General features: G+C 45.5%; 1 protein-coding gene across 2 annotated transcripts in view; it reads right to left on the reverse strand.

Annotated features, from left to right (window-relative positions):
* Positions 1–1150: 1150 nt before the first annotated feature.
* Positions 1151–23491, reverse strand: part of CTPS1 (CTP synthase 1) — a 33957-nt gene continuing 11616 nt past the window's right edge. Inside the window, exons 6-19 of one of the 2 annotated variants that reach the window (XM_033226898.1) lie at positions 22547–22630; positions 21639–21719; positions 17444–17595; positions 15987–16119; positions 12200–12288; positions 11024–11118; positions 10106–10168; positions 7188–7231; positions 5753–5849; positions 4985–5040; positions 4806–4902; positions 4105–4249; positions 3451–3544; positions 1151–2053 (exon numbers count right to left, since the gene is read on the reverse strand). In XM_033226898.1, coding sequence (XP_033082789.1) covers positions 3460–3544; positions 4105–4249; positions 4806–4902; positions 4985–5040; positions 5753–5849; positions 7188–7231; positions 10106–10168; positions 11024–11118; positions 12200–12288; positions 15987–16119; positions 17444–17595; positions 21639–21719; positions 22547–22630 — 1221 coding nt within the window. In that variant the 3' untranslated portion in view covers positions 1151–2053; positions 3451–3459. The remainder of the gene's footprint in view (positions 2054–3450; positions 3545–4104; positions 4250–4805; positions 4903–4984; positions 5041–5752; positions 5850–7187; positions 7232–10105; positions 10169–11023; positions 11119–12199; positions 12289–15986; positions 16120–17443; positions 17596–21638; positions 21720–22546; positions 22631–23491) is intronic. The other variant, XM_033226899.1, reaches the window with a different exon arrangement.

Below are 23491 nucleotides of genomic sequence, written 5' to 3' on the forward strand. Positions count from 1 at the left end.
GCATGTTAGACCCTCAGTTTGGGGAATTTTTTTTTAAAAAAAGGGCCAGGCGCGGTGGCTCACACCTGTAATCCCAGCACTTTGGGAGGCCAAGACGAGCAGATCACGACAGGAGTTCGAGACCAGCCTGGCCAACATAGTGAAACCCCATCTCTACTAAAAATACAAAAAAATTAGATGGGCGTGGTGGCAGGCAACTGTAATCCCAGTTACTTGGGAGGCCGAGGCAAGTAGAATCACTTGAACCTGGGAGGTGGACGTTGCAGTGAGCCGAGATCACGCCACTGAACTCCAGCCCAGGCAACAGTGCAAAACTCCAACAGTGCGAGACTCCGTCTCAAAAAAAAAAAAAAAAAAAAGGCTAGTGACCAGGTGCAGTGGCTCATGCCTGTAATCCCTGCACTGTGGGAGGATCGCCCTGAGGCCAAGAGTTCAAGACCAGCCTGGCCAACACAGCGAGACCCTGTCTCTCTCTATATATAAAAAATTTAATTAGCTGGGCATGGTGACGTGAACCTGTAGTCCCAGTTACTTGGGAGGCTGAGGCGGGAGGATCTTAAGAGCCCAGGAGGTCTGCAGCAAGTCATGCTTGTGCCACTGCACTCCAGCCTGGGCAACAGATTGGACCCTGACTCAAAAACATAAATAAAATTTAAAATGAAGACTATCTCCTGGTACCACCAGGTGGGAGAAGAGGTTAAAATTATGCTCCATCAGCCTCATTCAAAGTACCATAACAAGCAGTTCTGCTGGTGGAGACAGTCTGGCCCGCAGCTCACTGGCTGTGTATATGGGGTACCCACGTCCAGTGCCTGGCAGAGGAGACGACCACCTTCCTAAACCATGCTTATCCCTCCTCTTTCTCAGTCATGAAGCAGCATAAACAGCACCCATGCACCTTTTCATCTCGCTCTACATGCTGAGAACCCGTATTTGAAGCTTTATGAAAAATTCTGGTTCCTATGAAAAAGAAAGCCTCGTTTCTTAGTTTTTAAACAAATTCTCAGGTCGTCTGCTGACTCAAGGCTGCTCACCTGCAGGAGCACCTGGCACTGACCATTCAGGTGACCGCACACAGGCACACTAGCACCGTGCTCAGACGCTTCCCATCTGGCCAATGACATAAACAGAATGAGAAGCAAAGCATGTCTCTTGTTCTGCATTATTTATTTATTTCTTAAGTTAGAGTACACATTGAGTCCGGCCAGAATATAGTAGCACACAGCTGTGCCTATCGTTAGGTCACGTTAAGAAAATAACTTCATATTGCCCTTTCAACCGCAGTAACACCGTCCTGGAAGAAAAATGGACCCTCGAGTCAAAGCTGTCTACATATGAGAGGGTTTTAGAGGAAGCTTCCCCAAAAGACTCTGTTCTGTAAGTGACCCCTTGATGCAAGGAGTGTTCCCCAGGCCTAGCAACAGGAAGCGCAGCCACAGACATGGGGATTTTAACATCACGCTTCAGAGACAGACATCTTGGTGTTTCATGTGACACCAAACTGACCATCCCTTTGGAGGATGAGGACCAGCCACAGTTGGCACTGAGAATCCCCCCAACTCAGGGCAGGACAGAGATTTTGTCTCTGGTTTCATGGCTTAGTGGCAAGCAACACCCTGAGGTTCCCAGCACCAAGTGTCCGAATCCTAGCTAAAATCCTCTCTCCACGCTCAGTAAGTCCATGTGGCACACTTTATAACGGTCTAGGCATCCAGGGGAAAGCGACAGGCAACGCGCTAGCATCTGCAATGACGCGAGGTAGCTGAGAAACCAGGTGACCAATGGGGCACTGTGCAGCCCCACCCACCATCACTTCCCATCCCGATGTCTGCCGCAACTCAAGAACTGCAAGGAGAGTGTCACGCAACAGGCAGACACCACAGAGGAGCCAGTACACATGATGGGACATGCAAGTGACAAGTTTCCCAAATACCTTTCCGCATAATAAAATAATCTTAATAAAAACATAATTTAAAGAAAGTGTCCAAAGCCGAGTGTAAAGTCAAAGCTGTAAACTCTACCCAAGTCTGAAGGGTATCCTGAAGAATCATCCCTGTTTAAAAGAAAAAAAAAAGTGGGAATTATATGATGTACATTAAAGTAGAAAAGTTAGAATTTCTAGTCAGCTGCCATGGGAAACGAAGCCTGTTTTTCATGGCAGAGCAGTAGAAGGAGCCTAACAGGATTAGACACTAAATTTACAATTCCTACAGAATCACATTTTCAAGACCTCACACATCGACTTCTACAACCACCCAATGCAAGCATTCTTTCTCCACAGCACCTCATCAGTGTCGCTAATGGGCAATTCTCCACTGGCGAGGCAGTCAGAATTCCATATAACTGACGAAATATCCGCCTCCTTTACTGGTAACAATTCTTGTTATACCAGCTCCCTAGACTGTGAAGCAGCCTATAGCAAACTCCCTGGTCAGGGGGTTCATGAGTCCATCTGTGTTCAACGCTTCCCTAGCACACAGGCTCTCCTCCTGACACTAACTTCTCATGCTACCCACAACCTATTTAGGCTATCCCAGGACAGGGGTCAACCAACCAAGGCAGGAGGGAAACAGCTGTGATCAGCAGGTCAGACCGGCACGGACCCAGCGCCAGAGAACCGCTGGTGATGAACACACTGTGTGCAGGATTCAGGGAGGTCCCCCTGCCCAGGCCTTAAGGCAGGAGCAGTGGGGCCACACCCATACCCCTGGTTCTCCTTCCAGACCCCAGATTCCCGACTGACACTTCCTCATTTGATACCTCACCAGCAGAACGCATACTTCTGCCAACACGGCCCACACAGTTATCGTAAAGGACATTTACGTTTCGTGGCAGTGCCCACAGTTATTGCACTTTATGAACCTACAAGTCCTGTCACTTAACAGACAAACATTTGACGTCTGTTTGGCAATTGTTCCAACTTTGAAGGAATTCCAGAATAAGCAGCAATCAACAAAAAACTGTTCTCTAAGCAGTGTCAGTTTTAAAGTACTTCCTGATGAAAACCTGAGGCTCTGCAGAAATGACAAGTGCCACACTGTCATATCTGTCTCTTCCTTCAAGATCTCCAAATTTTTAGCTACGTCAAACAATAGGGCCTAAGAATTCAGACCCTCCCCACCCCAGCCCCAGAACTGGTCAGACTGGCACCAGAATGGAGTCATCAGTATTGAGACAACTGCCCAGTGACCATGCTCCCCAAGCTGTCATCCCCAGGGCAGGACTGGGAGGTGCAAAGCAATGTGGAGGAAGGACTGCCCATTTGATACCCGCACTGACCGCACTCCTTTCTTTCTTTTCTCTCTCAACCTATGGATTATATTCAAGACCTCACCACTTTCATTCCTGACAGATAAAAATTTTCAGCCCTAAACTTCCACGATATTCTTGTAATCGCAGTGTGCCATCACCATTTTTTTTAAAAAACTAAAACTTTAAAATACCACTTACACTACAAGATCAGTCATGATTTATTGATGGAAACTTCAGTTCGGTGATTTCAGAGTCAGGGGAGCTGCTTCCACTTCTGTCACTGTAGGTGTCCCTGTAGAATTCAGATGGTTTATGCATCATCTCCCACCAAAAACTCACTTTACGTCCCTGTTTTTATAGCCACAGTTCCTACAGGGACACTTGTCTGCACATGGCAGGAATCAGAAAGACTGTTTGCTACATAATATATTTAGTATGAAACTACAGAAGGATTTCCTTCTTCTAGATACAAAAGATATACATTCGGTCACACACCCTACCACCAACTCTTGAGTACTGGTTCTGGATAAAGGTGGCAATGGGACATAAGCCTACCTGGGTTGTGGCTTACTTCCCGGGAAAAACTAGTTCCCCTTAACATGGGCCAGAGGGTCCTACGCCAAGTGTGATCTGGTCAGTACCACCAGAGCTCAGATGCTGCAGAAAGGGGACCTGGCCAACACGCCAGGGAAGCACTGTGAGAAAGCTCCGGGAAAGGAGAGGAAACTTTCGCCCCAGGTGCCTGTGGCTTTTTTTTTTATGACCGACTGTGACATTTTGCTGTAATGAATCAGCTACCACCTCAAGGACTAGAGAAGACAAATGGATTACTGAAGCAAAGAGTGCACCTACCTGGGTGAGAGCCTGCAGCCTTTCTGGAGGTAATGCGAGAGCCGCCCCACAGAGGCCAGGAGGAGGCCAAAGTATGGTGGCGAGGGCTTGATAGGTCTGGACAGGAACTCAGGGTGGTACTGAACACCAACAAAAAAGGGATGATCTGAAACAGACTCAAAAGAAACCGCTTCATTGTGAAGGTTATGCACAAAGTGCAAAAGAACAAAATCTGCTTAAATGTTTCATGTTTCCATAGGCCCTAAAATAATCTGAAAATGACTTTCTCATTTCAATCTAGGTAAAGGTAACCTCAAAGCATGAGTGATCTGACACCCTTTCTCCAGCACTGCTTGTGCTGTCCCCTCCTGGCTGAAGGCCTCCTGTCTAGAGTCCCATCCCAGACCCTGGCTCCCGGGACTTCTGTAGAGTGAGTCTTGCAGTTCAGGAGAGGGCTGAAGCGGCTTTAGTACCAACTCCAAGCATTTTGGAGAAGGAGAAACTGCAGCCAGAAGTTAAATGGTTCCCTGAGTAAGGCCATGTACCAGAAAGAACTTTCCAGGGTCCAGACCCCATGTTTATCAAGACCCCTTCCCTCACGAGACAGTGCTGCTTCCTAATTCTGTTAGGTCAGGAGCAACAAGATAACATTTTTATATTTTCCCATATGCCAATAAAACTTTACTAAGTTTTCCATTAAATAAAACTGCCCGAATAATCACCTTCTAACTCCACAATTTCCATTCTCTCTCCTTCGACATCTTGGCCAACAAACTTCAAGCCTTGTTCTTCCAAACACTTTTTCCAGACTGGATTCACCTGTTGAGGCATGAACAATAATTCTGCTGGTCTCTCAGCTCACAATCTTTCCAGAGTACCAGGAGCAAGCTGGAATCCTCACCTCAAATCGGTGGCGGTGCCTCTCTTCCAGGTAGTCTGCGTCTCCATAGAGTTTCCCTGGCAAAACAAACGGGCTGGATGTAGAGAACTTTATCTCACAGGATGATGCATTCACAAAGACATCCTCCTTCCCGCTTTACTTTTCATCATCTACACAGCCAAGTCTTTTGAGGGCTATTTCTATGAATCTGCTACGGTCACCTGCTCTTAAACAGCACAGTTTACACTAATTCTTGGGCTTTTGACTCTTTCTGACAACACTAAAGAAAGCCATAACAGAAACAAGACTCTCACCACCATCTTCAAGCACGTGAGTGTAAAGCATGGGCACTTTGCTGCTAGAAAACTGCCTTGGAAAGCAAATCAGGATGCATGAAATGGCATTATTACAAGAGAATCTACTTAGGCTGAATCATATGAAATTGCCATTTTTGTGTGACAAAAATTGCCAAACATCAGCAATTTATATGGCTGGTCTTAATAGGAAAGTAACCAATAAGGATGAATGTAACCTCACTGCCTCACTGTATTGAGGCGCCCATGCCTAGGAGTCTGACTGCACTGCCAGTGGCGTTTCTAAGACCCACACTGCTTCTATGGCTATTACAGTGCATCCTAAAAGGGTCTGAATAAGAGAGGAAAGAAAGAACTTCAAAAGCAAGAACGAAACAAAAAAAAGCCAGCCTGCTCCTCGAAGCCACGGCACCACCCTAAGACAAGTCCTGGGCGCGCAGAGCCAAAGGCTGGGCCAGCGCGAGGCAGCTCTTACTCATGACTGAGTTCTTGGTCTGGAACAGGGTTCTCCTCTTGCCCAGCCTCATGGTTCCGCCCATCTGCCCTGGGTTGTGTTCTGGCATGTCTACGACCTGGAGATGTTCAGAAAACAGACACCAACTACAGAACTCTGCTTCCGCTAGAGAGAAACCTCCCTGGCTGAGTGGGTGGCAAAGGCTTATGAGTAGGCTCTAATTCTCCAGGCTTTCCTTATGAGACATTTTGTCACAGGAGAAAATGCCTCCCAGTTGGCATTTGTAACCTCGGTTGGGTGGAGGCTCTGTCCTTCAGCCTGTCCTCCTGATCTGCAGACAGGACCACAGCAGCCCCTCCTCAGGCTAGTCCCACCCCAGCACTGTGGACGGTAAACATCACATCCTCAGAAAGACTGATACAGTAGCACAGACACAGACTGGATGTGTCCTAACATGTCTGTCATCGTCCCAGCTAGCCCAATGACTGCTCAAAGGCAAGTGATGCAGAGTTAGCACCCTGCAGCTTAGCAAGCATCAGAGGACCGGGTGGGCCATACACTGATAGCCCAATCCACCTCTCAGGCCAGCATTCCCAGGCACCTTCTGACCTCCAGGCTCTCTGTGCCCTGCTCTTCCCGACCCCAAAGCCCCATGCTGCTTGCAAAACATCTGCTGGTCCACTCCTGAGGCCTTAGTATCTGCAAAGTTCAATTTCAGGTCAACAAACACACAGTTATGCTATCTAAGTGCCGTGAGATCAAGAACCTTGTCCATCTCATTTAGCACGGTGTCCTCGGTGACAAGGGCAGTCCCAGCACATAGTACGCATCCACATTTGTTGAATGCTGAAAAACGTAAGTAAGTGCCCTTCCCTTTACATCTCTGTCACCCTGGTCTGGGAATTCAAAGGTGAATAAAGGCATCATCCCTTCTCCACGTGCCTAACAGTACAGCAGGCTGAGAATGCCACATGCCTTCGGCATGAAATCTAACGCAAGGTACACCAGCCTGGAAGAGCTTTGGATACGGTTAAGCCAACCAGTGCTCCATCCCAGCAGTTCTCCCAGGACTGTGGCTGGGGATCCCATGAATTAATATGTAATAGACATATGAAAGCAGTGAGAGCAGCGGTTAGCACACAGTAAGCACACATGCAGGCTCTCGTATAAGCATCTACACCGTGTTCTGGGAGTTGAGGGGAGTAGGGATGGAGAATAATTTTAATCAGGAATCCCCTCCAGTTTCCTGGGCTGGTATCTGTCTTAAAAACTTGCTGTGGTCAATTGGAAAGATTAGGGAGGAATTACATAATGAAAACGAAAACTTTTTCCTATCTCAGGGTTCTTTGGGATGGACTCAAGTGGTCTCACTTCCTGTCTCTAATCATCAATCACGTTCATAAACGCCCCTTCCACACCCTTCTAAGCCCTGTGGAGGTTCAAACACTTGACTCACCACGGGATGACTGGTCGTAGGGTCAAACTCTGTAGAATTGGCATCTGAAATACCAAAATACTTATGAAAACAGTTACAAACAAAAGTGATTAATAGTTTCATCGCTAAGCTCTAAACACAACTTCCCTCCTCAGTTTAAGATCATTGATTATAATAAATACTGAAGATAGCATCCCCCTGGCCTCATCCCCGTACGAGATCTCACTGTTGTCCAGGCTGGAGGGCCGTGGTGCCTTCAGAGCTCACTGCAGCCTTGAACTCCCAGGTTCGTGCAATCCGCCGGCCTCAGCCTCCCAGGAAGGTCAAACTACAGGGGCACACTACCACATCCAGCTGATGTTTTTCATGTTTTGGAGAGACAAAGGCTATATTGCCCAGGCTAGTTAGTCTCAAACAGCTGGGCTTAAGCAATCCTCCTGTGTTGGCCTCCCAAAGTACTGGGATTACAGGTGCAAGCCACCAGACCAGCAATAAATAGCATTTTTAATACATAAAATACTCAACCCACACACAGCTGATTTTTTTTCCATTAAGTATAACTCTTTCTGGAAAGTCAATCAGTACAAAATGGGGAAATCAAAACTAATGGCATAACCTAGTAATTTTTAATTAGATACTGCATTTTATGCCAGTTTTTTTTTTTTTTTTTTGAGACAGAATTTCACGCTTGTTGCCCAGGCTGGAGTGCAATGGTATGATCTCAGCTTACCGAAACCTCTGCCTCCCAGGTTCAAGCAATTCTCCTGTCTCGGCCTCCCGAGGAGCTGGGATTACAGGCATGCGGCACCATGCTCAGTTAATTTTGTATTTTTAGTAGAGACGGGGTTTCTCTGTGTTGGTCAGGCTGGTCTCGAACTCCCGACCTCAGGTGATCTGCCTGCCTCGGCTTCCCAAAATGCTGAGATTACAGGCATGAGCCACCGCACCCGGCCTGTGACAGTTCTTATATTGTTTGCTTGTGTTTTAAGACAGAGTCTCGTTGTGTCACCCAGGATGCAGTGCAGCGGCACAATCTTGGCTCACTGCAACCTACACCTCCGGAATTCAAGTGATTCTCATGTCTTGGCCTCCCAAGTAGCTGGGACTACAGGCACACACCACCACACCTGGTTAATTTTTGTATTTTTAGTAGAGATGGGGTTTCTCCATGTTGGCCAGGCTGGTCTCAAACTCCTGGCCTCAAGTGATCAACCCACCTCAGCCTCCCAAAGTGCTGGGATTACAGGCCTGAGCCACTATGCCCAGCCAAGTTTTTATATTGTCTTAATGTTTCAGACTCTGTCTCTCCAAGATGAACAAGTACTATTTCTTCTATACTTCTTTCATCTTCAGCACCTAATACAATGCCCAACTCAAATGTTTCACTCAATAGCTCAGTCAGAAATTAACTGATTTCAACTCAACCTTTCTATCTTTCATTGAACTTACCATCTAACCAAAGTAAAACCACTAAAGACCAAAAAGCAAAGGACCAAGTTCCTTTTACTATGTGAATGCTGGGCACTGTTCTCCTGGCCTGAACCAGGGTCCAGTCTCAACTGAAGTGTAAGCTCATCACCAAGGCACCTATCTATTTGGGAACCTAAGTGAGAGGCAGCGGTCTACGGCTGTGAAGGATCCAGGGAGCCCAGAAAGGCAGCTCTGGGGTGGCGGGTGGTAAGACAGTGCCTCCCAGGACTCAGAAGCCAGCACTCAAGAGCATGCCGTCTACCCAACTGGGGCACACTCCCAGGTCACTGTGAAGCAGCCTCTCAGGGAAAGGGTGAATGAAACCCAGCCCTAAACCATATGCTGGCCACCAGAGTCACTTGTACTTTATACAGTCAAACTGCTTTTACATTCCTTCAGGTTACTTTGTTTATTTTCCACAGAATTTACAAGGTCTTTCTGAAAATCTAGTATTTGTCGGGTGGGCTACAGAGAATAAATGGGCTGTGATGGACTAGTCCATGGGTGGCCCCAACGCAGCACGCTCAGTCTTCACACCCATGTGTATTCCCCTCCCCGCTGAGTCGGGGCTTGGCCACATGACTTGTTTTGGCCAACGTGGTATCAGCAGGCCTGATAAGTGCCTGCACAGTAGGCCTGTCATTTTGGAAGCCAGCTGCCCGCCCTGTGTTGAGGAAGCTTGGGCTGGATTAATGAATGATGAGCCACTAGGTGGAGGGAGCATCCTGATGTCCCTGCTGGGCTGAGCTCACAGCTGAAAGGAAGGCAGGAGTGTGCGATCTCAGATACTACACCACGTGCAGCCAAAACCCATGCACTGAGCCAAACCATAGAATACTGAGTTGAGAAGTCACTGCTGTTGGGAGCCACTGAGTTTTAGGGAGGTCTGTCACGTAGTAATACACAGCTAGGCGAAGAGCTGATATTATCTGAGCATTTCCCTATTTTCCAGGCACTGCTAGAGACTATTTACATACATTATCTCCCTTAATCATGTGATGTGCATACCATTATTACTCCCATTTTACAGAAAAAACAGAGACCCATAAAGGCTAAGTAATTTGCTTAAAATCATCCATAAGTGATAAGGTTGGAATCTGAGCCCAGGTTCAATAGCTCCAGAGCCCAGGTTCTCATAATGACTGCCCAAGCCTCACTTAGGACGACGACTTCTCACCAGGCACCAGCTTCAGGATGGTGGCCACGGTGATCAAAGTGACAGAATCTCAAGAATATGAACACAGGGACAGAAGGCAAAGGAGGGAGTCTGGCTGTGCTCCCTCCTTCCTGCGTGGAGGAGCCATGCTGTTCCTCCAGAGGCAAAGCAGCTCCCTTACAGCACACCATGAGGTGCTGGGAACCCAGGCCTGCCCTTCTCCAAAGCTCCCGATCACCTAGGCAGCAACAGGCCTCCTATCCTCCAGAAATACACAAGTGGGAATTGAATGAGTGTCTTAATGCACACTTACCTCGCCATCCCAGCACGTTTCTTGAGAATTCAACTACTGCCAACTGCATTCCTAGGCACACACCTTGCAGTCGGGGGGAAAACAAACAAAGCTCCATTGAAAAGGCAGCTCCTACTTTTCCCAGCAGTCTCTGCAATGGCCTTTGTGTCCTTTATTCGGAGAAGTATAATCGCAAACTCCTAACTTCCCACTATGAACAAGTACCCTCTGCTGTTACACTTTACTTGTATTAGATTTCAAAAACTGCATGTAAAGTAGATGAAAATTCTAGATTTGCAAAGTCATCTGATTTTAGAAGTAAGTGATATTCTATTCGGTACATTTTTTTCCCCAGACAGGGTCTTGCTGTTGCCCAGTCTGGAGTGCAGTGGAGCGATCTTGGCTCACTACAGTCTCGAATTTCTGGGATCCAGCAATCCTCCTGCCTCAGCCTCCACAACTGTTGGGTTTACAGGTGTGAACCACCATGCCTAGCCTCAGTACTTTAAAATTCAAGTTTTCTTACCCTCTCTTTTTATTTACAGTTGTTCAAGTTGAAAATTACTAAAATGTACAGCACCAGGAGGCATCCAAAATCATTTTGTCCAATTACAGTCAGCTGTTGTGCCAAGTGAGCGGATGTAAAACTCAACATCACGTGTGCTGCAAACAGCTGGGTTCATTAAATGGACAGGAATTCACAATTCATTCTCTCAAAATTCCACAACATCTACATGTAAGCTCATAAGCATAAATAAGCTTTCCATTTTAAAAGACTGAATTTGTCTCCAAAGAGAAACATGAAGGCTTCTACTTGGGCTCCTATCCACAAAGACAGCACGTTTCAGTAATCCCCCCACTTTGTTCATCGGCTCCCATGTGGCACCATTCCCCACTCTTTCCTACTCTAAGTGAAGACTGCACTGCAGAGCTCCTTACCCAAAAAAGGCTTTTTCTGATTTCGAGCCCAGGCAATTGCTTGGATTTTTCCTTCGGTTCCTCGAACACCAAATCCTCCTGGAACCAGCACTCCACTGCACAAAAGAACAAACCACAAAGGCAACTCCCCTTTTCTACCAGTCCAGCTTGCAATAACCACCTAAGGGGCCATTACCAAGACACTGAAGCCATGAATTAACCCCATACATTGTGCTATTAGGACAATGAATTGTCCTAATATGAATAAATACTATGAATAAATACAATGAACTTAGAAACTGCATACAAAACTATGGACTTTTCTTGTCACATAAGAACATGCTTATTGCAAGGGAAAAAGATAGTACACATAACTGCAATACTGCCCCTGCACTATCTGTGGTACTCAGTTGTCCACAATTATTTTTTCTTGAGACAGGGTTTCACACTGTTACCCAGGCTGGAGTGCAGTGGTGTGATCACAGCTCACTACAGCTTCGATCTCCCAAGGAGTTGGGACCACAGGCATGTGCCAACACACCCAGCTGGTTTTGTTGTTTTTGTTGTAGAAACAGGGTCTCCCTATGTTGCCTGGGCTGGTCTTAAACTCTTGGGCTCACGCAATCCTCCCGCCTCGGCCTCCCAAAGTTTTGGGATTACAGGCATAAGCCACTGTACCCAGCCCATAATTTTAAATACATATATTAATATAAATAATTTATTTTACCTCTTGGCTTAAAATGCTCCCCTAAGAAGGGGGCCTTTCTTCATCAGCTCTGTGTGCCGTACTGACCAAGACACTCAGAAGAAGGTGTACACCTCCATAATATTCAACTGTTCTGGTGAACCAGAAACTCTTGCTAATGTTTTTAGTATTATAAATAACAGCTGCCAAAACAATTTATGAGATTCTACTGATGGGTACTCATCCAATGTTCTGGATGAAAAATCGTTAAATAAGCCTCAGCAATAGACGCATATGGCAAACAATATCAAAATCAAAACAGCTTTTCAGATCCAATGATAATGACAAACTGCATTTTTAAAGGATTAAATCAGACAGCAGGTAGTCTTTCCAATAATTAAAAAATATTTTAACAAGTCAATTACCTACCACTAGCACATGAAAACAGAGGACTTTTTCATTAAAACAAACTAAAAGAACCCCAGACACCCAAGGCAGTGAACTCTACTCACTGAGCACTACAGAGCTTCTGCCAAGCTTCGTGGTAGCGCACGGGGTCTTCTTGCGAGGTGATGGGCTCCAAGTCCATAGAATCTATGTACTGGACAGTATTCAGACAGGCGAGAAAAGCAGGCTCGTGACTCGAAGCTGTGCTTTCTTAATTTTTAAATAATATTATCATTTTATCAAAGTTCTGTCTTCCTTAATTCTGGCTTTAAAGTGATCACCTTAATACATTTAATAACTTGAAATTTTTTAAAATATGAGATTTTAAAATACAACAGTTTCCTTCAAAATCGTTAAATTCCCAAATCTCTCTCTCTCTCCGCACTCTGTTCAGGATCTGGTCTCAGCTAAGCCTCTGCAGCAGACTCTAGAGGGCTTTCTGTTCAATGACACTCTCTTCAGCCTATCTTCTGCCCAGCTTTTGTGGGTTTTTCTTTTTCTTTCTACCATATTGAAGCATAATTCACATACAACAAAATACAAGCATTTTAAGTGCATACTTTGAAGAGTTTTGTCAAACATACACATGAAGGTGTGACCACCACCGCAACCAAGACATAGAATGAGCCGGGCGTGGTGGCTCACACCTATAATCCCAGCACTTTGGAAGGCCGAGGCGGGTGGATCACTTGAGGTCAAGAGTTTGAGACTAGCCTAGCAAACACGGTGAAACCCCATCTCTACTAAAAATACAAAAAAAAAAAAAAAATAGCTGGGTGTGGTGGCACGCACCTGTAGTCCCAGCTACCCAGGAGGCTGAGGCAGGAGAATTGCTTGAACCCGGAAGGCGGAGGTTGCAGTGAACTGGGATCATGCCACTGCACTCCAGCCTGGGTGACAGAGTGAGACTCCGTCTCAAACAAAACAAAACAAAACGTAAGTTACCATCGTCCCAGAATGTCTCCCCTCTTACCTCCTACCCCAAACAACCTCAGATCTAATTTCTATCATCACAGATTCATTTTGCCTCTTACAGAACCTCATATAAATGGAGCCAAATAGTATATAACCTTTTGTGTCTGGCTTCTTTTGCTTAGTGTTTTTGAAGTTCATCCATGTTGCTGTGTTTATCATTAGTTTGTTCCTTTTCTTTTTTAACTTTTTTTTTTTTTGCAGAGATGGAGGTCTCGCTAATGTTGACCAGGTTGCTCTCAAACTACAGGCCTTAGGCGATCCTCCCACAGCAGAGCCTCCCAAAGTGTTGGGATTACGGGCTTGAGCCACTGTGTTCAGCTTGGTTTGTTCCCTTTCATTGCTGAGTGGTTTTCTACTTATAAATAAACCATTACAAATTTATCCATTGACAGGCTATAAATATTTGGGTTGTTCTGAGATTTCAGCTATTACGAATAATTTGTCCATTTGAATAAAAATCTTTTTTTGTGGATATGTTTTCAAGTCTCTCAAGTGAGTATCTGGGAATGGACTTACTGGATCACATGTCTACCTTGATAAGAAACTACAGACTGTTTTCTAGTGTGGTGGTGCCATTTTATACTCCTGGCAGCAAGGTAAGAGCTCCACAGCCTCTCTAACACTCAGCCGCTCTAGTGGGTATGCGTCACAATCTCATCGTGACTTCATGTGCACGGATTTCCCTGACAACTAGAGGTGCTGGGCACCTTTTCGTGTATATCACCTACACCTTTTTTTGGAAGTGTCTGTTCAAATGTTGTGCCCACTTTTTAAATTAGGGTGTTCACTATTTTTCTACACTCTCCTACCTAAACCCTGCAGTTCATGGAACTGTGGGCAGGCCCTCACACCAGCCTGTCTCCAGACAGCCTCCAATTCACAATTTCCATCCACAGTGTTTCCAACGGCTCCACATCTCCAAGCCCTTGGACGTGCTCTCTCTATTCTAACAGGAATGCCCCTTCCAAGCCTTCTCCATCCTACCCAACCCGACCTGGTGTCCCTCCATGAGGAAGTCTGCCTTCCTCATGTGTCTGCCACGGCAGGTTCGGCCTCTCCTACGTGCTCCTTCCTACCTAAGAGACTCAATATTCCTTAAAAACAGAGACTGTTGCCTTTTCATCCATCTCTCATCCTCTGCCACCTAACAAACACATGGCAGCCACAGACTAACTCCAAGTGAATTAAATAAATGAATGATGGAAAGAACTAGCAAATAAGAAGTCAGGGCTGTATAATGGGATTTAAATTCTTAAAACATGTACAACAGGTTGGCCGGGCGCGGTGGCTCAAGCCTGTAATCCCAGCACTTTGGGAGGCCGAGACGGACGGATCACGAGGTCAGGAGATCAAGACCATCCTGGCTAACACAGTGAAACCCCGTCTCTACTAAAAATACAAAAAACTAGCCGGGCGAGGTGGCGGGCACCTGTAGTCCCAGCTACTTGGGAGGCTGAGGCAGGAGAATGGCGTGAACCTGGGAGGCAGAGCTTGCAGTGAGCTGAGATCCGGCCACTGCACTCCAGCCTGGGCGACAGAGCAAGACTCCGTCTCAAAAAAAAACGTACAACAGGTCATTCTGCAGGAACCTGTCCAGCAGCACAAAGCAAACTAAATTCTCACGCTGAGAAACACATGGGAAGTAGAAAGCAAACCCCAATGTGGGGGACAGCTACATGGGGCCCGGTTGACAACCTCAGCACCGAGATCCAACTTTACCTCTGAGCTTCATCTCCTCCTGAAAACCTCCAGCTGACGGGCTGGGAAGAAAAGGAATAAAGAGGACAGGCAGAAGGGAGGGTTTTCAAGGACAGCTGACATAGCGAATCTCAGCACTTTGTATTCATGAACTTCTTTCAACAGCCCTAGGAGGAAGGCACCATCACCATCCCTTTTTAAAGATGTGGAAACTGAGGCACAAAGAGGGTTAAGTAAGTTGTCTAGGTCTCACCGCTTGTAGATGACAGTGCTAGAATCTAGTCCTGGTCACCTGGCTCAGGCATCTATGCTTTTTTTTTTTTTTGAGACGGAATCTCACTCTGTCACCCAGGCTGGAGTGCAGTGGTACAATCTCGGCTCACTGCAACCTCCACCTCCCAGGTTCAAGCAATTCTCCTGCCTCAGTCTCCCAAGTAGCTAGGAATACAGGCACACGCCACCACGCCTGGCTGTTTTATATTTTGAGTAGAGACGGGGTTTCACTGTGTTAGCCAGAACAGTCTCAATCTCCTCACCTCGTGATCTGCCCACCTCGGCCTCCCAAAGTGCTGGGATTACAGGCATGAGCCAACGTGCCCAGCCACAGCACCCATGCTCTTAACCATGACACTCTACTGCCACCCATAGGTAAGTAGGGCCGTGCCCCACCATTCCACCAGCTCAGCTGCTGCCCGCCATGGCACAGACCAGAACACAGTAACTACCATTTACTGAGTGCCCGCCCTGCAACCCAGAAAAACCTCACAGCTCTATGAGGTCAATACTGTCATTCCCACTCTGCAATAAGTGATGAGCACAGGTTAGGAAAGGCAGCCCACATGCCAACAAAGTCTCCGAGAGCCTCCAGCTGTCAACTGTGCAGCATGCCTATGGTCCACCAGTGGCCCCCATTTCCACAGGGCATTTTATTTGGTTACCTGATAGTCATAGCCAAGAACTCAAGTCTCTCTCACCCTCTCCTCTAGCCATCTCTCCCCTTCATTAATTCCTGAAAATGCTCTACTATCTTCTCGAAGCCAGGAAGCAACCACAAATCTTTTTAATCCCTAAAAAGTCATTCCAAGCTCCAAAAACAGAAAGCAGATATGATGCGGCACCTATGAGACTACAGACTGCTTCCTGCTCATCTGTCGGTTGTACCTGTGCCACCCTCCTTACCTTGATTTCCAATTTGTGGTTGATGGCCAGTGCAGAATGCTCCAGAGCCTTAATGACAGAGGCATAGGAGTCTGAGAATTTCGTGTATTTGCCCACAAGGGCAATAGAGCAGGTCTCTAGCAAGCGATCATATCTATCAAACAAACGTCAAGAAACATCCAGTTACTCAGAAGGTACACGCCATCATGAGACCAAAATAGCTATTTTAAGAAGAAAAAAATACGTCTGGCCAGGAGTGAGCTCACGCCCATAATCCTATAATCTCAGCACTTTGAAAGGCTGAGGTGGGGGGATCTTGAGCCCAGGAGTTGGAGGTTACAGTGAGCTGACCGCACCACTGCACTACAGCCTGGACAACAGTGTGAGACCCTGCCTCAAAAACCCCCACAAAAACAAACAACAAAAACACATCTGGGAAGAATATAACAGGAATGACTATTACCTGAATTCTGTGTACAGACCAGTAAAGAGGAAGTAATTTTCAGATCAACATGGCAGGCTTTGTAAAGAAAGATTTTTTTTTTTTTTTTGAAACTTATAAAGAGACAGTTTCAGTATCTCACACAAATTTGCCTACAAAAGTTTTTTTTCAACCAAAGGCCAAAAAAATTAACAGACATAAACAGACAATTCACAAGAATTAATGGGATGAAAGCAAGTATCAAATTATGGGACATGCACAAAACAGAAAAGTCCCCACTCATTAAAAGTTTTCATTGTAAAATATAGTAACAGAACAAACTGCTTATAATGTTTTATGAAAAAAGATGATAAAACTGTGCCATTCTGGTAGCTACATGTAAGCAGACAAAAAGACTGCAGGAAAAATGTGGAAATGAAAAACGATTCTCACAGAGCAATGGAATGAGTACGCCCTCTCCAAATGCTTCTAGGCCGTCATATTGATCTTGCAACTAAGATAAGGCCTGCCCATTGCTCTAAGACACGAAGTGAAGGTCTCTGAAGGGATGTGACAGCACCACCGAGCCTTAAAAGGATGTAGTGGAGTAGGCAGCAACACATCCCCTTCCTGATGTGATCCCTTTCTGGTGTGGGGTGAGACACACATTCCCAAACACAGCTCAGATCTCCTGGGTGGTACCCAGGAGTGCTCCAGCCACTGTCAGCCATTCATGTGGGCTTCGGGTATGCACACTCACCCACGGCCACGGGGACGCCTGTTTGCACTGATCTAGGTAAGGGACAAGTGTGTTAAGACATAACCCGAACTCAGTGTCTGGAGGCCCAGCACCTGGCCTGGCCCTATCAGGATCTCCTCATCTGTGCCACAGCTACGTGACAGTTAAGATCCTTTCTGAACATGTCTTACTACAAAGGCCCTTCTAATGCATGGATGGCAAAAGTGCAAAAGTGCTAGGTAGGGCTAGAGTCGGCTTCACCAGCCCTACAAAAAAGTAAAGGAGGCTAGCGCTCCCAGCTCCTCATTGCAGGCAAACCTGTCAGCCATCTCTTTCCATTTCATCAGCATTTTTCTTGGCTGCCTCTCAATAGGAAGGTCAAGTCTTCGAAGAAAATAATCTACAACCCCTTGCTCCTCTAACAACAAGGGGACTCGGTAGATGGATGAGACATCGTGGACGCAGATCACCTGTTCAGAAAAAAGCAAGTTATTAAGTAAAAGCAAAAACTCACCAGGCTTCTAGCCTCCTACTAGCTATGTGACCTTGTAAAAATATTTTCTGAAAACAGAAAAAAGGACAATTTTCTAGATAAAGATAAATTACTAAAACAGACTCAAGAATAGAACAGAAAATTAGTGGCCAATCTATTATGAACATGGATGCAAAAGTCCTTTAAAAAAATTCATGGCTGGGCAAGGTGGCTTATGTTTGTAATCCTAGTACTTTGGGAGGCCACGGCAGGAGGACTGCTCAAGCTCAGGAGGAGTTCGAGACCAGACTGGGCAACGTGATAAAACACTGTCTCTACAAAAAATACAAAATTTAGCCAGGCATGGTGGCATGTGCCTGTAGTCTCAGCTACTTGGGGGGTAGCTGAGATGGGAGAATCACTTGAGCCTGGGAGTTTGAAGTTGTAGTGAGTTGAGATTGTGCTACTGCACTCCAGCCTGAAAAAAAACACCCAAAAAATTAGCTGGGTGTAGTGGCATGTGCCCATGGTCTCAGCTACTCGGGAGGCTAAGGTGGGAGGATCACCTGAGCCTGGGAGTCAGAGGTTACAGTGAGCCAAGATCACATCACTGTACTCCAGCCTGGGCAACAGAGCCAGAACCTATCTAAAAAAAAAAAAATTCATGATCCAAACCACAAATGTAGTTTAAAAAAATCATGTCCACGAACCCATGAATGGTTTAACTAGGAACAGTGGTTCTCAAACTCAGCTGCATACTGGAATCATTCAGAGCTTATAAAAGGTCAAAAGCCCATGCTGCCCCGTAGACCACTTGAATTAGGATCTCTCGGGGTAGGAGGCAGGCATCAGTACTTTTAAAGCTCCCGAAGCAATTCCAGCGTGCAGTCAAGTTTGAGGAAATTTAACAGTGGTATTCACCACATAAATAGAAAATTGATTAAGGAAAAAAAAATTCCCTCAGTAGATGTAGACTTAATAAAAATTCAAAACCAAATTCATAATAAAAATTATTGGTAAATTAAGATCAGGGAAAATTTGGCAATATAAAAAACCCACAGTAAACATCACATGGTTTAATATTAATGCTTACTATTTAGAGTCCAGAACAAGGCCAGAATGGTCACTTTCAATACTTCTATTCAATGATGTACTGAAGATATTAGAAAATTATCATAAGAAAAAAAAATGAACCAGAAAACAAGCAGCAGTTGCCACTGAATAATGCATACAATATCACTACTTATCCATAAAAACCAAAAGAATTTACAGGTAAACAATCAGTACTAACAGAATTTTAGTAAGGTTGCTAGGCTATAGATGAATGGACAGAGGTCAGCAGGGTCTCCTATACATGGGCCATATCTAATCAGAAAATGTAATTTTTAAAAGTTCACGGTAGTAATAAAAATTATGAATAGCTATGAATAAATCTAAACAACTTTACAAAGATTAGTAAATCTATAATGTACCTTTATTTTTAAAAAGTATAGAATAGTATCCAAGGATAGTCTTTTCAACAAACGGGGCTGAGACGAGTAGATATCCACATGTAAAAATTTCAACCCTTACCTCACACTACTCACCAAAGTTAAGCTAGAATGGATCCTGTAAGGCCTAAAATTAACTTTTACAAGAAAATCTTCATGACCTTGGTTAAGCAAGCAGTTCTTAGATACGACAGTGAAAGCACAATCCATGAAAGAAAAAAACAGACTGGACTTCACTGAAATTTAAAAGTGTGCTCTAAAAGACACTATTAAGAAAATGAAGGCCAGGTGCAGTGGCTCACACCTGTAATCCCAGCACTTTGGGAGGCCGAGGCAGGCAGATCACCTGAGGTCAGGAGTTCGCAACCAGCCTGGCCAACTTGGCAAAACCCCATCTCTACTAAAAATACAAAACTTAGCCAGGCACCAGTGGTGGCGCATGCCTGTAGTCCCAGCTACCCGGGGGGCTGAGGCAGAAGAATCGCTTGAACACAGGAGGCAGAGGTTGCAGTGAGCAGAGATCATGCCACTGCACTCCAGTCTGGGCAAGAGCAACACTCCACCTCAAAAAAAAAAAGAAAAGAAAATGAAAAGACAAGGCACAGATACGGAGAAAGTATGTGCAAATCACATACCTGATAAAAGAGTTGTATTCAGACCGTATCCAGTCAATTCAGTAAGATAAACATTCCGATTAAAAGAATAAGCAAGGCTGGGCATGGTGGCTCACGCCTGTAATCTCAACATTTTGGAAGGCTGAAGCAAGAAGGCTGCCTGAGCCCAAAGAGTTCAAGACCAGCATGGGCAACATAGCAAGACCTCATCTCTACAAAAAATAAAATAGCTAAACATGGTGGCTTCCGCCTAAGGTATGAGCTACTCAGGAGGCTGAGGCAGGAGGGCTGTTTAAGCCCAGGCTGCAGTGAGCTATGACAGCACCACTGCACTCTAGCCAGGGTGACACAGCAAGACCTCGTCTGTTAAAAAAAAAAAGGCAAGGCCGGGTGTGGTGGCTCACAGCTGTAATCCTAGCACTTTGGGAGGCCGAGACAGGTGGATTGCTTGAGGTCAGGAGTTCCAGACCAACTTGGCCAACATGGCGAAACACCATCTCTACTGAAAACACAAAAATTAGCTGCGCATGGTGGCAGGCGCCTATAATCCCAGCTACTCTGGAGGCTGAGGCAGGAGAATCACTTGAACCCAGGGGGTGGAGGTTCCAGTGAGCTGAGATTGCTCCACTTCACTCCAGCCTAGATGAAAGAGTGAACACTCCATCTCAAAAAAAAAAAAAAAGCAAAACACTTTAAACTTAAACTTAAATATGGAAATACTTGTTACATTTTTAATAGTGAATAATTGTAAGGCTGGGCACAGTGGCTCACGCCTGTAATCTCAGCACTTTGGGAGGCTGAGGCAAGTGGATCACCTGAGGTCAGGAGTTTGAGACCAACCTGGCCAACATAATGAAACCCCATCTCTACTAAAAATACAAAAATTAGCGGGGAGTGGTGGTACACTGTAATCCAAACTACTCAGGAAGCTGAGGTAGGAGAATCACTTGAACCTGGGGGGTGGAGGTCACAGTGAGCCAAAAGATCACGCCATTGCACTCCAGCCTGGGTGACAGAGTTAGACTCCGTCTCAATTAAAAAAAAAAAAATTGAGCAATTTTAATGACAACCTATTCTGCTACAGAATTAAATTTCCTTCACTTGCTAGGACAGAAATATCTAAAACCTGGCCAAAGCTACATGCTCAATGTGTCACCAGTGGAACTTCCATACTAAGCACCACACTTAGATACATTACAGGTTCCAAATTTTGGATTTCCTGCATCATAGGTACAGCAACAAAAACACTAAGATCTCTGTGACAGCCTACAACACCCTAGACACCACATACCAGAAACATCAAGTTGAATGAGGTGGCCCTTGCCCTCCAGAAGCTCAGAGTCTGTGAAGGGAGATACACACCACACATGTACACACACACGTGCATGCACGCGCGCGCGCACACACACACACACACACACACACACCCCAGAAAGATGGGCCCACCGGCAGCATAGGTAAGACACCACACAGGAGCCCAGAGAAGGACGCAGTTGACCCTGAAGGCCAAGGGCCAGGAGGTTTGGCAGTTAAAGCTTCTCAAACAACACTGTCTTCGCTAGAACCTGAAGGATGAGAGTGAGGAGGAGACTGCCAAGCCAACAGGAAGAGGGGGACATGGGTTCTTAACAGAAATTAGCCAGTGCAAAAGTACAATCACAGGGAGAATAGGGGGTACTAGGGGAACCGAAAGATACTCCACCTGGCTGGAGCACAAAGTACAACAAGGCATAGAGAAGAGGCAGGAGGGACACAAGAGTGTTTGGGGAACCAGGAGAGGCAGGGAATGGCAAATCAGAGCTGATGGCGATGGGTTCTTCTGGAACGGCCCACTATCTCTAATTAGAAAGTAACACAAGCCTCATGAAACTCATCAAGAGGCTTTAGAGCAATTAAAAGCAAAAAACAACTTATTAGAGATGGGAATTTCTACTCACTTGTTCAGGCTCAACATGGCAGAACATTGATATTTTCTCCTTCACTGATGTGTCAAGTGGATTTGAGCACCTGCATACGACCTAGAAGTAGAGAACAAGACGGCTTAGACAGAAGGAAAAGATGACAAAAGTAGGGGTTTTCCCTGACTGAAATTAAAACAGACTTCACATTGTTAAGATGAACGAAAATGTTAACTCTCAGCACCAGGCACATAATCCATGAAAATATTATGACCCGTTTCAAAGCTAAAATCCCTAAACGCCAAACTGGAAAAATATAAGAGAATGGCAGTACAAATGAATACATTAATGAACTACAGGAGCTCTGGGGTTTTCCTCCACTAGTGTTCCCAGGTAGGAGTAAAAATGAAAATAAAAGGACTGAGAGGAAAAATAAGGTCTGGGGAGTACAAGACCTAACACATGCCAAGCAGGAACATGCTGCAAACTACAGCCCACCCAGTTCAAAGCACTAATCCTATTTTCTCCATCATCAATTATCAAAAGCAAGCCAACAAGACAACGGTCTTGTCTGTCATGAAAGAGTGATCTTGGCCGGGCGCGGTGGCTCAAGCCTGTAATCCCAGCACTTCGGGAGGCCGAGACGGGCGGATCACGAGGTCAGGAGATCGAGACCATCCTGGCTAACATAGTGAAACCCCGTCTCTACTAAAAATACAAAAAAAAAAAACTAGCCGGGCGAGGTGGCGGGCGCCTGTAGTCCCAGCTACTCCGGAGGCTGAGGCAGGAGAATGGCGGGAACCCGGGAGGCGGAGCTTGCAGTGAGCTGAGATCTGGCCACTGCACTCCAGCCCGGGCGACAGAGCAAGACTCAGTCTCAAAAAAAAAAGAGTGATCTTAACTAGACATAAAAGATTACACTGAAACCAGTTATCAGGAAACCTTACCAGATCTGGGGAAAGCCCAAGCCCTCGAAGTTCCCGAACACTATTCTGGGTGGGTTTAGTCTTCTGTTCCCCTGTTGAACTTGGCTATTTTACAAAAGAAAAAAAAAAAAGTTAGTTTCCCTCTGATAAGGAATTTTCAAGTATGACTTTTCCTTGAACCCCTTTTAAAAAGGAAATAAATAATTTGGTCACTTACATAATTTAGCTTTTACGTTTATCAAAGTTACACATGCATGCATTTTAGAGTCAAATGGTTCTACAGAGCTTGTAAGCAGTATCAGCCCTCACCCACTCTCCCCTTTCCAATCCCTAGAAACCATCGCTCTTCAACTCAACTGATCTTGCTGGTGTGCTACTTCTTCACATTTACTTGGAGACATTTTCTATTGATTTCCCTGTTAAATGAGGATCCTGCCCCCATTAGACACTTTCCTGTGCCTACAGCCCTCTTTTGGGTTTACATCCTTTTCAAGTATTTAAATACTGTTCCCAAACCACGTGCCACACTTTTCCTTTCTGGACTAAATTATCTTTATTCTCCTCTCACACTTAACAGATAGACGTTACATATGGACTTGTAGGATGGAAATCATTTTCTGTTGGACTTTTTTTTTAAATAGACACAGGGTCTTGTCACATTGCCCAGACTGGTCTCAAACTCATAGGCTCAAGCAATCCTCCCACCTCTGCCTCCCAAACTGCTGAGATAACAGGTGGGAGCCACCATGCCCAGCCTCTACTAGAATTTTTAATGAAATCGCATCACTGTCTTTTAGCTTCCAATATTGTTGCTGAGGGGTCCAATGGCACAATGATTCTTGATTTTTCTCTTTAGAGCCTTTTAGAACTTCTGCCCCATTAGTCTGAACCTTCACAACAATATGCCTTGGTGTGGGTCATCTGTCATCCAATATGCTAGGCACCAAGGGAGTCCTTTCAACCCAG

This window comes from Trachypithecus francoisi, unplaced genomic scaffold, assembly GCF_009764315.1.
Source record: "Trachypithecus francoisi isolate TF-2019V2 unplaced genomic scaffold, Tfra_2.0 Lachesis_group12, whole genome shotgun sequence".
Taxonomy (NCBI): Eukaryota; Metazoa; Chordata; class Mammalia; order Primates; family Cercopithecidae; genus Trachypithecus; species Trachypithecus francoisi.